Raw genomic sequence first — 16,364 nt, 5'->3', positions numbered from 1 at the left:
CTTCATTCCCTGGCAACCCCCAATACGAGTCCTAAGTAACTTCTTAGGATTTTACTTCCAGCTGACAAAGTGGTGTAGCTCCATTGAAGTGAATGCGGATTTGCACTAGCTGGGGATCTGACTCCATCTTTCAATGAGAGAGACAAGGTGGGGGAGGTAATAGCTTTTATTGGACCTCCTTCTGTTGGTGAGAAAGACAAGTTTTTGAGTTTACACACAGCTCCTTTTCAGGTATGGGAAACGTACTCAGCATTTCTATAAGCAGTTATTATAACAATCTATAACCCATTAACAACCCCCTCTCCCTGCCCCCTGCAGTTGTCTTTCTCCTGCCCACTTCCCTTCCTCCCTATGACTGGAGGGGTGTTAACGGGCTACATTACCTTGAACGGTCCCTCGAAACATGTGTTAACTACTTATGCTGAACAATCTGCTTCATCTTGTATTTACCTGTGACACTGAGTACGTTTCCCAGACCTAAAGAAGAGCTCTGTGTAAGCCCAGAAGCTTGTCTCTCTCACCACCAGAAGTTGGTCCAATAAAAGATATTACCTCACCCACCTTGTCTCTCTAATGACCTGGGACTCATATGGCTACAACACCATATACACCTCTACCCTGATATAACGTGCCCCGATATAACACGAATTCGGATATAACGCGGTAAAGCAGTGCTCCAGGGGGGCAGGGCTGTGCACTCCGGCGGATCAAAGCAAGTTTGATATAACGCAGTTTCACCTATAATGCGGTAAGATTTTTTGGCTCCCGAGGACAGCGTTATATCGGGGTGGAGGTGTATTTCTATAATGCTATTAGAGCTGTTCAGAACACAGAAATCCCATCCTGCAGGAAATTCTGATATTTTGACTTTTTTTTTCTATCCTGAAACAGAACGAAAAAAATATCAAACTATCAAACATTTTAATGGAATGGGAAGCTCAGAAAAATTTCCACTAAAATGTCAATGAAAATTTTTGACACTTTCAATTGAAATGCTTTGTTTGCAATTTTCCCATTAAAAAACACTAATCAGAAAATGTTGCTGACATTGACATTTTCCATCAAAAAAATTCAATCTGGCACTTTGTTAGCAACGGTTTCCAGTAGATAAATTTCAGCCAAATAACTACTATGATTTTTTTCATGCTTAACAGGACACAGGTAATGCACTTACTGAATGCAGTGTCCAGCAGTGAGAACCCAGCATGGTTTAATCAGCGCTCCTCCACAGAAGTGTCCCTTTGGCATAGGGGGCCTCAATGGACGCTTGCTCTGCAGAGATGCCATCCAGGGATGTTTGCCAGACATGGTCTTGGCCCCACCATAAATCCTTTTGAGCGTTCTCTCAGCCTCTGGCTGTCCACACGTATTGAATGTCTTACCCACTACAGGAAGAACAGCTGGGGTGACTGTAGTCGCTGGAATATTTTCTGTAGGGGAGACATAAGACTGAACTTGCTACAGGCGTAGACTGAAGTTGCTATAATGATTATAAATTTCAGGAATGGACAAGGCAATGCATGTTGGGAATGTCTGGCACAGTTATAAGACTGGAAGTCTTATGACACACTACGGGGGACATGGGTCTGGGAGCAACATTGGAAATCCTGCCAGATGTACTGTAGGAGCCACTTGGAGGATCATCTACAGCACTGTTCAGCAGTGGTGATTGGCTGCCAGAGCTTCTTGGAAGCTTAGGAGCGAGTTTTGCCTGAGATAGAATTTTGGGTCTTGTTTGCCCATTTGACTTTTGATAGTTTTATATTCTTACTAATATGTGTGAACAAAGAACAAAGACACTGTGCGTTACATCTGCCCGCAAGCAGATGGGTAAAAAAAGAGATAAGAAATAAAATTAAAGTGTTGTTGGGTAGAGTGGGAATTTAATATACGAGCGCACACTTGAAGGACAGTCCTGTTTCAATTGTTCTCCTGAGAAGGTCAAGCAACCAGTCGGGAGAGGCGAGGGGGATGGGTGGGGGGAGGTATAAGAAACACTAAAAGCCAAAGAAATGCCTGACCCTGACCAAAGCACAACCTCACTCCTTACTCCTCCCATGGGATACAAAAGAGGTGGTTCTGAAGCCCCCAGACCCAAGAACCCTCCAAAACAGATCATGACATAAATTATAAGGGTTGGGATCAAGGGTGTGCACTACAGGTATAATTATGCCTGCTAGGAAAGGGGAGGGGAACACGGGAAAGGCTCTGTGGCGTACAGAGCTATTTATATGTTTGCTTGATTTCCCCAATAAACATTGCATTGCCTGCACTTTGGACTTCTGGTCTTCTGTTTTCTATCTGCATGACAAGAACCCGGGGAAGGGCAAAGAGAAAGCCCTTAACACCTCTGAGCCTCATTGAGCAGGTTCAGTGTTATTCTCCACTCTACCTGTTGCTGAGCAGGGTGAAACGTCACAGGAGTCCCATTTCACCTTGTTATCTGTTTTGATGAAGCACCAGGGTTTTACATCACCATCTGGATTCCTGAAGGGAACAGATTCCAACATCCACCAATCAGAGTGAGGAAATCTCCAGGATAACCGGTTAACCGTTGGATTGAAGGGTGCATAACAGATCAGCTAAATGCTCCAAGTAAAGATCCAAGCTTCTCTAGAAGCTATTTTTATTTTTAACAAGGGACACACCTGAGCGGATGGGTGGCATAGGTGACTCTCTGCCACTTTTCCACCCTCCTGACCCTGGGACTAGCTAGGGGCCAGGTTAGTGCAAATTAGAGTGGTCTCTTCCAGGACAGGAGCATCAGAACTCTTTAGAGGGTGCTCCAGAATGTCCACTATGTCAGACGCTGAAGAAGAGTGTGTGTACGTCACCATCTGAAGTTGGTCCAATAAAAGATTTTACCTCACCCACCTTGTCACTCTCATTATGTCCAAGGCAGGTTGCGTAGAGCAGGTGATGGAAGCTTTACATCCCCTGGAGATTTCCCTGTACTTCCCTATGAGCTGCTCACCCTGGAATCATTGGGGGTTCTGCACATTTTTTGAGAGAGGAGACCTCTACATATGTAGCTTCAGTAGATTACCTGCAGAAGTTATGTTCACCGATGCCATAATACTCAGCATCCTCCATAAATGCATTATAACTCTCGTCCAAGAGCAGGTTAGAATTCCAATGAAGGCATGTCTCCCCAGCCCTTGTTTGACTCACTTTCCCTCTGTATTCGTGGCCATCCTGTTCATAACAGTCCTCTGGTCCTACAAGAAGACAATGCTGATACGAAAAGGTCCATCCTGTTGCTCATTTCCTGCATAGCGGATGTGTCACCCACCAAGGACAACATGGGTTAATTTCATGCCTGTTGCAAGATCTTGATGTATGATTCCCCCTAGGTTCAGTGAGCCACTGGACCAAATGTAGTCTTGGACGAGGGAGGTGGGAATAACTGAACCTTAAGCCACATTCTCAACCATATCAATATTGTAACACCAAGTTACAATGGAAAAAAGTTTCAGGACCCCCGACTCCAACCTAGCTATAAGGAAAGTGAAAATGACTGCAAACCCCTGAAACCTATTTGCCACTCCCAGGTTGAGACCTCATGCTCTAAACAGCTCAGCAAAGTAGCGTTGGAGAGCTTCCATTATTACAAAGTCAGCAACTGGTCAGAATCTGTTCCTGTAGCAACCTGCCACTTGAGCTGTGGACAGCAGAGGGTGCCAGCATGATGGACAGACCTGATCACAGAGTTGGTATCATGCTAGAAGGATGGACACACCGGCAAGAGGAAAGGGTTAAAGGTTAATGAAGGAATTATAGCAATGAGGAGAGCTCATGAGAAGGTTGTCCGTGTGCGTGGAGCTGGTCTGAAGCCTTTAATATACATATAGAGAGAAATTACGATTCCCGCGCTCCTACCCTTACAAATGTGTGCCCCTGCACCCTCATTCAGTCACACTCTTCCAGAAGTGGGGAATGGCTGGAGCACAGTTTAGGGAACATCAGAGTGGGGAACCCTTTTGTGACATTTGGGGCTCACCCAGGCCAGTAAAGGGTTTGGTCACCATCTGCCTTGTAACCCTATGTGTCTTGTGGTGGGCTTTCTGGTTGTTGGGGTCAGAGTTCTGAGCCAAAGCTTCACAGCCACAAAACACTCAAGGGTTACAAGGCAGACAGTGACCAAATGCCTTACTGGCCTGGGTGAACCCCAAAACATGTGGGTACATCCTGAAGGGGGCCCCAGAGAGAGGAAATTGGGAAAGATTTTTTTTTGAAGAGGAAGGGAGATTGTACAGGAAAGTTCACAGGGGGACGATAAAAGCCCTGGGAAACCTTACGGACAACTGGTTGTGCCTGCCCAGCAATATGGGGAGTTAATGTTGCTAAAACTTGACCGTCCTATTGCTAGTCACTTGGGGAGGACAGAGAACCTACGATAGGTTAAAGAAGTCCTCTGAAACCTTCCTGAGCCCAGGATTACCCTGGATATGTGTTTGGGCTCCTGATCTAGGAGCTGCGCTATTGAATCTGATTGCAGGCTTGGACCTTGCTTTGGACAAATGCAGCTAATAATTACCTTCTCCCCACCCTTGGGGAAAAAAAGGCAAATCTTGACATACCTATTTCACAGAACCTCCCTCTGAAGGGTTCAGCACACTGGCAGGAGAATTTTGATCTGATTCTCTGCTGTAGACAGACGCCTCCATTTTTACATGGGTTTGGTTTGCAAGCTGAAGATACTGTCAACATTTAAAGCATAAAACAGCACTATTATTCTGCTAGAAGCTGGCTGGCAGTAACCGACTCCCCTAAGGGACTTACTCCCCTAGCTGGGAGATACAACAGACTCATCCTTGGTGGGTCCGTCACAGAGCGGATGCGTAACACATACTATTCAACAGGAAACAGAGGCTTTCCCGAGCATTAACCTGCCAGATTGACTCTGCCTGGAGAGACCACCTCTCTGGGGTGAGCAGGTAGTGCAGGCTCCATGCCCACTTACTGAACATACAAACACGTAGGATTTTTTTCGGATGTTATTCTCACCTTTGTTGCAGTATGGTGGCTTGTATGGATGTCTACAAGTGCACTGAGAATAAGGTGGCGTCAGCAATATAAGGCAGTCTCCTTTACTACAGCTATTCCTTTCACACACGTTTTTCACTGTGGTGGAGCCAGATAAAACAGAAAAGCAAGATAAGATTAATTGCTCGCATTTTATGCATGTATTCACTGAACAGGTGTTGAGTCCCATAGACACCAGGCTAGACGTACTTTCAGTTGAATCTCTCACGCCATTTTTAGCTATAGCTTTGGGTGCTACTGCCTGTTAAGCATCTAACCTCAAAACTAGAGTTGTGCAGAAATGGAATTTTCCTTCCTGTGACAAATTTCAAAACTATGATTTCTTTTTCCATTCTGAACTGGAACAACAACAAAATACATCTTGAAATTTTTCATGGGAAGAAAAGGGTACAAAAAATCCATTTCAGAAGAACTGAAATGGAATTTTGTGGCTTACCAGCTGGCTGCCTGAAAGCCTGAGGAGCTGGCCAGCTACCAAACCACCCCGGGGAGCCTAGAAACCTGGGCTCCCCAGCAACTTGCCAGGTGAGAAGCCAAGAAGCCCTGCCAAGAAGTCATGAGGATGGGTGAGCTAGCAAGAAGCCAGGCAGCCTGCCTACCTACCTGCCTGGTTTCCACTGAAAGTTTTGATGGAATCGACACATTCCCCTAGAACATTTCAACAATGAACTGTCGACCAGCTCTAGTCAAAACCTGACACACATTGACCAGTTCCTTTGGATTATTTCACAAACAGATGCTTTCTAAGAAGTGAATCAAAGGCAATGTATTTTTCTAGAGCTTTTTGGCTAGAGTTTTTTCCTTCCTTTAATAGTTATGAAATTATGAAAGCAGCACCTACCTTTCTCACACCTAGTCCCCGCATACGGCATAGGGCAGAGGCAGCTGTAGCGATTTCTGTTTCTTTTGCACTCCCCATTATTCTTGCAAGGCTTGGACGAGCATGGATCTACCAGGAGAGCATGGAGACTTTTTATTTACACCCGACAGTCTCGACTTTTTGCTAGGCTCTTAGCTTGATGTTGCCAGAAGAGTCTCAACAATCTCATGTGTTTAGATAACAGATAGTTTCTGGATCATGTTCGTCTGAGATTAATATGGTTTCAGGTGGAACCTCAGGTCAGATCACCCCCAAAATGTGACCCTGATCTAAAGTTGACAGGTTCCCCCTTCCAGAGCAATCTGATGCTGTCTTCCTAAGCACAGACGCATGCCTAACAGTTAGCCAGTCAGCACTGAATCAGGACCTGCACCGCTTACTCAGGCAAAACTTCCATTGTAGTTAATGGGGATTTCACCTGAATAAGGCCTGCGGGACCAGATGCATTAGGAACAGAGATGACCCCAAGCTAATGAGTTTGGCTCCAGGTATGAAGGACTTCACTAAAGTGTGGAAGTGTTTGGGCACTAGGAGCAATGTAGTTGTTATCTGACATCTGCAGGGGAACCTATCATTATTAAGGCTCCATGTTTGTCACAGAGGTCACAGATTCTGTGACTTTCCGTGACCTCCATGACTTCTGCAGCAGGAATTTGGGTGTGGGGGGACTCAGGGCTGGGGATTGGGGTGCGGGGCGGTGCTTACCTCGGGTGGGGGTTCCCAGAAGGATGACAGGAACTCCCCTCCCTCAGTTCCTAGCTCCACATGCTGCCTCTGCCTGCAGGCACCGCCCCCACAGCTCCCATTGGCCGCAGTTCCTAGCCAATTGAAGTTGCAGAACAGGGGCTTGTGGCAAAGTGGAGGTAGCACGTCGAGTGTGGAGCTGGGGTCGCTGCTTCCAGGAGCCTGCCCCAGCCCCCCCGCCCCACCAGCACCTGTGACGCCCCCCCCCCCCCGACTATGATGCCCCCCCAGGCAGCACCTCTCCCAGCATCTGCAACCCCCTGGGCCACAAGCCCCCCCCCCCCCCAATACCCGCACCCCCCCCCAGCCGCGACTTCCTCCCTAAGCACCCGTGGCGACCCCCCCAGGCCACGCGCCCCCAGCACCTGTGGCGCCCCCAGGGCTGCCCTCCTGAGCCGCCCCCAACACCAAGTTTTAGTCAGGGGTATATAGTACAAGTCTTGAACAACTCACGGGCCGTGAATTTTTGTTTACTGCCTGTGACCTGTCCATGACTTTTACTAAAAATACCTGTGACTAAAACGTAGCCTTAGTCATTATTTACTATTTACTCAGAGGGACCCCATTGAGCTAGGCCCTACAAAACTTATTCTCACCTAAATTACTGATCACTGTAGAAAATAAAGGGTTAGATATAAAGGAGTGCCAGACCTCTGTGCAGTGCATCTGGGGGTAGGAGGGGCAAAGGAGGGGTTGCTCTCTTTCTGCCTCTGACCCTGGAGATATCTGGGAGCTGTTTAGGTTTCTGGTGTAGGCCTCAGTGCTGCTTTAAACTACACCTGGTTGGCTAGAGGTCCCCAGGGGCTATCCACCAGCAGAGGATCACTAGAGTGAAGTTTGCTGAAGCCACAACCCCAGGTGGTGGGAGGGGAAGCCAACAGCTCATGGCTCAAATCTGGCAAACCCAGCTCTACTTTTCCCCTATGCAAGGAGAATTCCCACCTGGATCTTTAACCCAGCTTCCGGTTCCCTTTCTGCTACCGAAGTGGTGCCAAGCAGCTGGCTCAAGGCACTTTCTCGCTATACTGAAGTTTGATAAAATAGAAAATAACGTGTGACTAAGAAAAAAACATCTGCTCTACATTTGGTTACAGAACATACATCCCATGAAAGCAGCAATTACATCTCATAGTGTCTATAGACAAATAAGCTGGGGCTTTTTGTAGTAGCAATCAGAAACGTTCTGCATGATCAGAATCCGTTCTGCGAAACCAAGAGATAAAACACGGGCTCCTTACAAGAGGAATACAAAGGAGAACATTGCAGGCAAACCTTCCTAACTAATTCCTTTGATGCAGACATGTTGAGAGGACGCTGGCGGATAAGGTAAGATGGGGAGTGAGACAATGAGATTTGCCACACTCAGAACTGGAATGGTGGGTTGGGGTTTTCTACCCCTGACACCTCCCAACATACTTTAAAAATGTTGCATTGCTAACACCTATTTTAATACCATTGTAGCCAAAGTATTCGTAGAACCAGTCGGGATATGTGAGATATTCTCTGTCTGTGGCAGCGGTGTTCTCTTCTGGCGGGATATACTCATCACTGTATTCATAGTAATCTGTCCTGTCTATAGGAGCATGGAAGGAAAGAGGAGAAAATATTATTAAAGGAAAGATAATATTGTAAAATATCCGTTCTCCAGGGTTGCCACTCTGCTGCACACCAGGGCCATTTGGGATGTCATGACAGCAGTGGGCATCACATATAGATCTTCCTGATCCTATAAAAGTACAAATAGTTAAGTATGGCAGCCCCCATTTTTTCATGTTCTCTGTATATATATATTTTCCTACTGTGTTTTCCACTGAATGCATCTGATGAAGTGGGTTTTAGCCCACGAAAGCTTATGCCCAAATACGTTTGTTAGTCTCTAAGGTGCTACAAGTACTCCTCGTTCTTTTTGGTGATACAGACTAACACGGCTACCACTCTGAAACAAGTATTCTTTGTTAGCCTTGTGGCCTGTAACACATAAATGAGCTGGTCTGAGGCTATCCAATAGACGGAAGTGGCGCTCCTGCACACATATGCACATGTGTGTGCGTACACACACACACGCACGCACACACACAGGAACATGTTGTTCACAACATTCTGACTACCTTTCCTTCACGGCTTCACCTGAGAGGGCTGGAGCGAATCAGAAATCTGGATCAGCCAACAGTGCTAAGTCTCACAGATCCCTAAGCTGCTAGAATTGGAAGCCACTTCATGCCATGGTGCCGTTGAGAAGACTTTGTCCAGGATATTGTGAATCCATCCATTCACAGCATTGAAAATTTCCAGTGCCCCAATATAATTTGGATGATCCCACTGTTCTGTGGTTGTTTCACGTTTCATTGCACTATTTTGTACCCTCAGGGTGGGATTCTTAGGTGCCCCTCTCCCATTGAAGTCAATGGATTTAGATGTCTAAATATCTTTGTGAATCAAACCCTCAGTGCCTATAGACAGTCAGCATCTCAGGTCCTGTTATTCATTTGCCTCCCCGCGCCCCCCCCCCCCCGCCCCCTTGTGACATATGACAATATCCTGGACCAAGAATTAAGTTTAATATCGTTGGGGCCCATTGTATTAAAAATGCAATTATTTACATGTTGTTATAAGATGGCTGTGAGTTTTCAGAGCAGGGACTGTCTCTTACTATTTGTAGACAAAGCACCTATTACACTAGGGCCCTGATCCCAATTAGGGCTTTTAAACACTAAGGGAAGACAAATAATAATTGTTCCAATCTTAGAGGGCAGTAAGAAAGAAGGTTCAGATTCCTAAAGGGTGCAACTAAGAGATTCTCATTTGCTTTAATATTTATTATTTGCATTGTTGTAGTGCTGAGGACTCCACTCATTGGCCAGGACACCATTTTGCTAGGCACTATGCAAACACAGGGCAAAAAGACAGTCTCTGCCTCTTTGAACGGGCCAGTAAGTTTCCAGCATTAATTGTAAATGACGGTATGTAAGTTAATATTGTGCTGTTGTGAATAGCCACATTATGCAGGTAGCAGCCCAGAGTGCACCCAAACATGGCCGGAACCAGCAGCGCTTCCAGCTTATGTTTTGCAGATGGAGAACCGATTAACTTGGGCCTCCCCATCTCTCCAGCAGGTGTCCCTGTAGCCAGTCGGAGCCACTCTGATGAGTTTCAAAGGCAAGGTATGCTAATGAGCAGACTAAAATGCATATAGGGAAACTTTAAAGAAGCTCTCCCCTAGGGCTGGACCGATGGCCCTGTGGATAATGCTGTACCTTCAACTGATTATCGACTGCATTATCTTAGTTTCCTCTCCTCATTCATTCGCTTGTAGCCTTTATCTTTACTCCTTCTTTGCTTCAGAAAAAAATCTACTTTTGTACAATGGATGTTTTATATTTCATATTAAAATAGAAACGTCTTTTTTCCTCCCTTCTTTTTTCTATGCACCAATCCTGGTTTCTTGGGGGGGGAAAAAAAGATTCACCTCATTTATCATTATGTCAAGTCCAGACTCCTTTTTCCTGGCTCATTATTTGTCAGGAGCTGAGTCTCCATGATATGAAAGTGCTGCAGGAGAGCACACCTGGTTGAGGAACATAAGGATCTGGCTGGAAGATAAAGCCATTGTCTTCAGCAAGCAAATAAAGTTTAAAGTGATGAAGTTAAAAAAGGAAAACAAAAAGAACGTCTGCCCAGAGTTCAGCCTTCAAGCTGACATTGTGCGGGAGGGAAGATATTGCAGGAGTTAGATTCTTCCCTGCCCTCCTTTCTCCCCCCACCCCCACCCCACCGCCGACTCCCTTTAATTATTAAATATCTTCTGGGAAAGGTGGCTTTGTTTCAATAGGCATCTTTAAGTAGCTGCTGCGAAGGTCTGAGTAGCCAGATCCTAGCACATACTTTATATAAAAGAAATGTATAGAAGGTCTATGCAGGGTTAATAAATGAGTAATAGATGCAATATCCTTCTGTCGTCTCTTGTCTTATACATCTGGGACTGCGACAAACTGGGTCTGGGACCATCTTTTTGTTCTGTGTTTGTACAGCACCTTGCACAATGGAGGCCTGTGACATACCCAGGGTATAATCCACACTCATGAGTAGCTGAGTCACCCTTGCCCTGCAACCTTGACCGCCTTACAATGCCATGGCAAAAGATGTTCCCACCGGGGCGGCTCATAAGCAGCCTTCCAGCATGCAAGCCACAGCCTGAGTGCCTGCGTGCAACTGTAGCCTGCCAGCCACACTTGGGTTATAGTCTGGCTCTCACGAGCGTTGGCTATATTGCAGGGTGACCCCAACACACTCCCAGTCCTATATTTCCCCCCAGAAACGTATGTCCTGTACTGCCTAGCCCTCTACTGGACAATACAAACGTATATAAAATCCGTCATTTTATTAATAGAATTCATGCACGCGCATCTTGTTACCCCAAATGGAGTTTTCCAAATGCTTCAATTCAAACACTGGATTAGACAAAATAAAAGTAATGTATTAACTTCAAAGAGAGGGATTTTAAGTGACTACACATAATGAGGCATAAAAGTCAGAAATGGTTACAAGAAAAATAAAGACAAAACACAACTAGTGCCTAACTTAACAAGCTATGTTAAATTCAAAGTAAAGTTTTTCTCACCACATGCTCTCAACAGTCTTGCTGGCCAAATTTCTTAGGTCAGGACCCCTTCTTTTGATTAATGGCTGCTTCCTTAATGGCTGCTTCCTTTGTTCCTTCTCATGCAGTGGACAGAAAGGGAGGGAGGCGTAGGGGTACCTTCTTTTGAGAAGCATTTCCAATGGGGAAGCAAGGTGACAAGCACTCGGTGTGGAAGGGAACTCCATGCCGTTTCTTTGCTAAGATTTCTTTTTGCCCCTGCCCCCTTTCCTGCCAAAGAATGGTCATTTGGCAAGTAATGGCCCGTCAGGAGTGTTTACACCTGGCTGAGACGTCAGCTTGCCCTTTATCTCCAAAAAATCTGGACTCCCTAGACTTCTCTGGAAAACATACTCTAAGTCGTGATCTCAGCTTACGTTTACCATAGACAATAAAGGGGAAGGGATGCAGATCAGAATAAGTAAAAACACGTCAGATCTTCTGACCCAGGGGTTCTCAGCTTTTTTTTTTTCCTGAGGCCCTCCCAACATGCTATCAAAACTCCACGTCCCACCTGTGCCACAACATCAGTTTTCCTGCATATAAAAGCCAGGGTCGGCATTAGCACATAACAAGCAGGGCACTTGCCCAGGGCCCCCCACCACAGGGAGCCCCACAAAGCTAAATTACTCAGGCTTCAGCTTCAGTCCCGGGTGGTGGGGCTTTCGCTTTCTGCTCTGGCCCCCAGTGAGTCTAATACCAGCCTTGCTTGGCAGACTTCCTGAAACCTGCTCACTGCCCCCCAGGGGGCTTCAGACCGCTAACTGAAAACTGTTGTTTGAATGAATGAATTGAAATCAGCAGGGCCTGATGCTATTCACCCAAGATACTGGAGGAATTAGCTGAAGAAATCTCAGAGCCACTGGCAATAATATTTGCAAACGCATGGATGACAGGAGAGGTCCCAGAAGACCGGAGAAGGGATAACATAGTGCCCATCTTTTAAAAAGGGAGAAAAGGAGGAGCCGGGGAACTATAGACCACTCAGCCTGACTTCAATACCTGGGAAGCTATTACAGCAATGTATAAAAACATTCAATTTGCGAATACATGGAGGATGAAGGGGTGATCACTAGCAGCCAGCATGGATTTTCCAAGAGCAAATCATGCCAAGCCAGCTTAATTTCCTTCTTTGACAGGGTAACTGGTTTGGTGCATAGGGGAAATATGGTGGGCATAATATACCTGGATTTCAGCAAGGCTTTTGACACAGTCCCCCCTGACATTCTGATAAGTAAACTAGAGAAATGTGGGCTTGGTGGAACTACCATTAGGTGGATACGTAAGTGGTTAAACAACTGCAAACAAAGAGTAACTATGAATGGAATGATGTGGGATTGGAGGGAGGACTCAAGTGGGGTTCCACAGGGGTCTGTTCTGGGTCCAGTGTTGTTTAACATCTTTATGAAACACTCGGGTGTAGAAATAGAGAGCATACTGATCAAATTTGCAGATAACACAAAGCTGGGGGGCAGGGGCTTTGCCAACACTTTGGAGGCTAGAGCTAAAATTCAGAGGGATCTTGAGAAATTGGAGAACTGGGCTATAGACAACAAAATACTACAAAGACAAATGTAAGGTGCTACACTTAGGGAAGAAAAACCAAATGCACAAATACAGAATGGGGGATAACTGGCTTGGCAGCAGCATGCTGAGAAGGAACTGGGGGTTTTGGTGGATCAGTGTCAACAGGAGTCTTGGGAGGCAGGCCAGTCCTCACTTACAGACAACCCCCCAACCTGAAGCAAATACTCACCAGCAACTACACACCACACCACAGAAACACCAACCCAGGAACCAATCCCTGTAGCAAACCTCGTTGCCTACTCTGTCCCCATATCTACTCTTGCGACACCATCAGAGGACCCAACCACATCAGCCACACCATCAAGGGCTCATTCACCTGCACATCCACTAATGTTATATATGCCATCACGTGCCAGCAATGCTCCTCTGCCATGTACATTGGCCAAACCGGACAGTCCCTCCGCAAAAGAATAAAGGGACACAAATCGGACATCAGGAATGGTAACATACATAAGCCAGTAAGTGAACACTTCAATCTCCCTGGTCCTTCTATTACAGATTTAAAAGTCACTATCATTGAACAAAGAAACTTCAGAAACAGACTTCAAAGAGAAACAGCAGAACTAAAATTCATTTGCAAATTTAACACCATTAATCTGGGCTTGAATAGGGACTGGGAGTGGCTGGCTCATTACAGAAGCAGCTTTTCCTCTCCTGGAATTGACGCCTCCTCATCTATTATTGGGAGTGGACTACATCCACCCTGATTGAATTGGCCCTGTCAACACTGGTTCTCCACTTGTGAAGTAACTCCCTGCTCTCCATGTGTCAGTATATAATGCCTGCATCTGTAACTTTCACTCTATGCATCTGAAGAAGTGAGGTTTTTACCCACGAAAGCTTATGCCCAAATAAATCTGTTAGTCTTTAAGGTGCCACCAGACTCCTTGTTAGCAATGTGATGCAGCTGCAAAAAAAGAAATGCAATTTTAGGTTGCATTAACACAGGCATAGCATGCGAGTCATGAGAGGTGATAGTACTGTTCTACTTGGCGCTGGTTAGGCCTCAGCTGGAGTACTGTCTCCAATTTTGATCACCAGTGTATAGAAAGGATGTGGACACCAATGTATAGAAAGGCGAGCGACAAAGATGATCAAAAGGATGGAATGCAAGCCATATGAGCAAAGGCTGAAGGAACTGGGTATGTTTAGTTTGGAAAAGAAGAGATTAAGGGGGGATATGATAGTGGTCTTCAGATACTTGAAAGGCTGTCACAAAAAGATGGAGAAAAGTTGTCTCTTGCCACAGAAGGCAGGACAAGAGGCAACTGGTTCAAACTACAGCATAGCAGATTTAGATTCAATCTCAGGAAAAGCTTCCTAGCTGTAAGAACAGTAGGACAATGGAACAGACGCCTAGGGAGGTTGTGGAAGCTCCTTCACTGGACATTTTCAAAAGGAGGCTGGATAGCCCTCTGTCTTGGATGGTTTAGACAACAAATCCTGCATCTTGGCAGTGGGTTAGACTAGATGACCCTTGCGGTCCTGTCTAACCCTGTGATTCTACAGTTTCACATATAATGCTGCTACCTGCATTTTGCCCTGATATTATTGATCACCAAATTGTGAGTTTTTAAATGCTATCGCACAAACCATACTCTGGACAACGATTATTACAATAGTGTGTAGGGTGTGGACACAGGGATACATTCTGTCACAGGGCCTGGTCCATGACAAGGGCTCCTAGGCACTACCATGATACAAACAAAATTACAATATAATAATAATGTATAACATTGTGATAGAGGGGGTTAGAAGCACCTATTGACCTGTTCCACAGTACAAATCAATAACCTGAATGCGGAATGTCATCTATTACGCTTTTTAAATGGACCTTAACAGGTGGCAATATCATCATCGCCTATGTTATTTAACCCTTTATAAACATCATGGCCACTCATTAACAACTGACTAACCACTTGCTAATCATGTATTGTCCTGTTATAAACTATTTATAGATGTGCCTTGAATATAAAGCATGGTCCCTATATTCAGCCATGCCAGGGGACAGAGAGTTTAACAGGGGACCTTTGGTGTTGGCCAGTAGACAGGTTCTGGGCACCTGCCAGACATTACAGAAGGAATCTTCCTAGCACCCCTGTGAGATAGGGCAGTATCATTCCCATTTGACACATAGAATCATAGATATCAGGGTTGGAAGGGACCTCAGAGGTCATCTAGTCCAACCTCCTGCTCAAAGCAGGACCAATCCCCAGATAGATTTTTACCCCAGTTTCTTAAATGGCCCCTCTTAAGGATTGAACTCACAAAAATAGCTCAGTGGTAAAAATAGCCCAGGTTTAGCAGGCCAATGCTCAAACCACTGAGCTATTTCTCCCCCCGAGGAGCAGTGATATTAAGGCCTCAATTTTCAGAAAGGCTCAGCACCCTACAGCTATGTCCAGATTTTCAAAAGTGCTCTGGATGCAGCAGCCTCCATTGGGAACAACAAAGAATCCTCCCCACGCTGAGAGCAATGGGAGCTGCTGGGCGCTAGGCTCTTGAAAATCTGACCCCGTCCATGGGTGCAGAGCACTTTGGAATAGCTGGCCGTGCACTTGTGAAAACCTGCCTCTAAGCAGCTTGCCCAACATCGCCAAAGAAGACTGGCAGTAGAACCCAGATCACCCAGGTCCCACTCCAGTGCCTTAACTACAAGTTCATTAAATTGAAGTAACTACTACAGATTCCCTAGGGCGTCCATCTCATCTCTCATTTACCCAACACTCTGCCAGCTACATGTGACAATAACTCCCCTCCCCCCCACACCCAGATACATGACATTCCTGCATCAAACTAAGACTTGTTTTCCTCTTTATCATTGCCTCAGCATTAAATAACTATTTGGCTTCCACATCTCTCATTTAAGAAGTGTTCCCATTCCATTTTTTTAATTATTCATAACAAGCCATAGGTTTAGTAAAGCAAAAGCAGTTTTTTTTTATCTGAGCACATAATTAACGCACAAAGTCTGATACACTGGCTGATTTAAACATATTATTGAATCAGAGGGCTCGTTATTTGTAAGTGCCGGGAAACCTTAACACGCTTAAAAAAGCAGTGATCTGACATTTGTCACTGAAATGTGACGATTACATGAAATTAAATTAGACATCCTGCATGCAAATTTTCAAAGAATAACTTTCCTCTGTGTACTACAAACACACCCACCCCACCATAACTGATAGGCAGAGACTGACTTGTAAAGCTTCAAATCATCTTTGAGGTTCGGATGATCTTTTAAATTGCTAAAGCTTTCATCTCCAGGTTTTTTCATTGCTGAGACCAGTCAATCAATTAGTGGATTTCTGATCAATATCCTCTTATTCATTAGCTTAATGGGCTCTGTTATTGAGAGAATAGCTGTCCCAACACTGGCAGTCATGCTGTTTTGATCAGTGGATCAAGCCGCGACTAATGTTCCAAGTGGAAATGGCATGTCACTTGAGTGACATGGATTCCAGACGACAA

The 16,364-nt window shown here is 45.4% G+C and overlaps 1 protein-coding gene across 1 annotated transcript in view; it reads right to left on the bottom strand.

Moving 5' to 3' along the window:
- Positions 1-16,364, bottom strand: part of HABP2 (hyaluronan binding protein 2) — a 42,264-nt gene that overhangs the window by 4,718 nt on the left and 21,182 nt on the right. Inside the window, exons 3-9 of the mRNA XM_065407563.1 lie at positions 8,124-8,243; positions 5,888-5,995; positions 5,008-5,124; positions 4,581-4,700; positions 3,047-3,218; positions 2,393-2,487; positions 1,175-1,430 (exon numbers count right to left, since the gene is read on the bottom strand). Coding sequence (XP_065263635.1) covers positions 1,175-1,430; positions 2,393-2,487; positions 3,047-3,218; positions 4,581-4,700; positions 5,008-5,124; positions 5,888-5,995; positions 8,124-8,243 — 988 coding nt within the window. The remainder of the gene's footprint in view (positions 1-1,174; positions 1,431-2,392; positions 2,488-3,046; positions 3,219-4,580; positions 4,701-5,007; positions 5,125-5,887; positions 5,996-8,123; positions 8,244-16,364) is intronic.

The sequence above is a fragment of the Emys orbicularis genome, chromosome 7 (assembly GCF_028017835.1).
Source record: "Emys orbicularis isolate rEmyOrb1 chromosome 7, rEmyOrb1.hap1, whole genome shotgun sequence".
Lineage (NCBI taxonomy): Eukaryota > Metazoa > Chordata > Testudines > Emydidae > Emys > Emys orbicularis.
The sequence above is the reverse complement of the archived record's forward strand: the minus strand, read 5'-3'. Positions and strand labels throughout refer to the sequence as shown.